The following is a 1055-nucleotide window of genomic DNA, read 5'->3' on the forward strand; positions in this document are numbered from 1 at the left end:
AGGAACCAGCACTTGATTTGGGTTAGCTGAGTGGCTATAAATCCGTTGTGTTCTGTTGATGAAACATCCAACTCTTCCATGACATCCAATTTACCACCAGATAAATTTGCTGTAAAAAAGCATAGGATACATGTAAGGTCTTCCGAAGTAAACCATGAAATAGACAAAGCAGACCAGATTTTGATTTTAAGGGTTCTATGTGGACCGAACTCGCCTTCTGATCCCAACAATTCATATCATACTAAGAAAACCATCTTTCTTTGCAATTCCAATGTAAATTTCCCCTAAATCCCAACTGCTACAAGAGAATTTCGCTCGAAGACAGAACTATAAACGTCCCATTCCAATGTAATTTTCCACTAAATCCTGTTGCTACAAAAGAAGTTTGCTCAAAGAGATAGCTATAAACATCAAAAGTTCATACCTGCTCTTGAAATAAAGTATGGTGGAAGTTCTCCAAGTGCAGTCCCAAGGCCCCACAAGATTGCCTCTAACTGGACCTGGGGCAATATGGCACTCAACGGAACCCGTGTACCAAGTGAGGATGAAAATGATGGGGGCATAAATTCTGCACAATCCTTGCCAAGCCATGATGGGCCTCTTTTTAATTGAATTGTATCATATGGAGCGCTTTTGATGTCCACTCGACCACACTGCATTGCTTTTATGGTGAATAAGGCAATATGAGGTCCCAGATAGAGAACAAAAGTGTGCAGTCCAGATCCTGTACAAAATACAAGAACAAAACAAATGTAAAGAGTTGTGAGAAAAGATGCTGCGTGAGACAGCAGGTAAGGCTTTTATACTGTAAAATTTTTCAAATATTTAGATTTAAGCTTTGTGTGACTTAGTCAAGACTAACACCCTAATATGCACTCCTCAGGACATGACTTTGGGTGACGGGGGCACGTGTTTGCCCTTTCTTGCTGTGCTGTTACCAGCCTCAAGTTTTTTTATCTGGTTATTCACAGCCCATAATGTTTTTCCATTTTGGTTTTAAACACAGTTCAACCCTATAAACCAATTAAAAACAAACGGAGAATAGAGAAAGAATA

General features: G+C 39.5%; 1 protein-coding gene across 1 annotated transcript; it reads right to left on the minus strand.

Annotated features, from left to right (window-relative positions):
* Window positions 1-6: 6 nt before the first annotated feature.
* Window positions 7-800, minus strand: LOC111387401 (vacuole membrane protein KMS1-like; the record flags this gene model as incomplete). The annotated part of the gene is made up of 2 exons (XM_023011953.1): window positions 7-109; window positions 425-800. Coding segments are annotated over 2 exons (479 nt in total), but the record flags the coding sequence as incomplete, so codon positions are not given.
* Window positions 801-1055: the final 255 nt, after the last annotated feature.

The sequence above is a fragment of the Olea europaea genome, unplaced genomic scaffold (genome assembly GCF_002742605.1).
Source record: "Olea europaea var. sylvestris unplaced genomic scaffold, O_europaea_v1 scaffold40156, whole genome shotgun sequence".
NCBI classification, from domain to species: Eukaryota; Viridiplantae; Streptophyta; class Magnoliopsida; order Lamiales; family Oleaceae; genus Olea; species Olea europaea.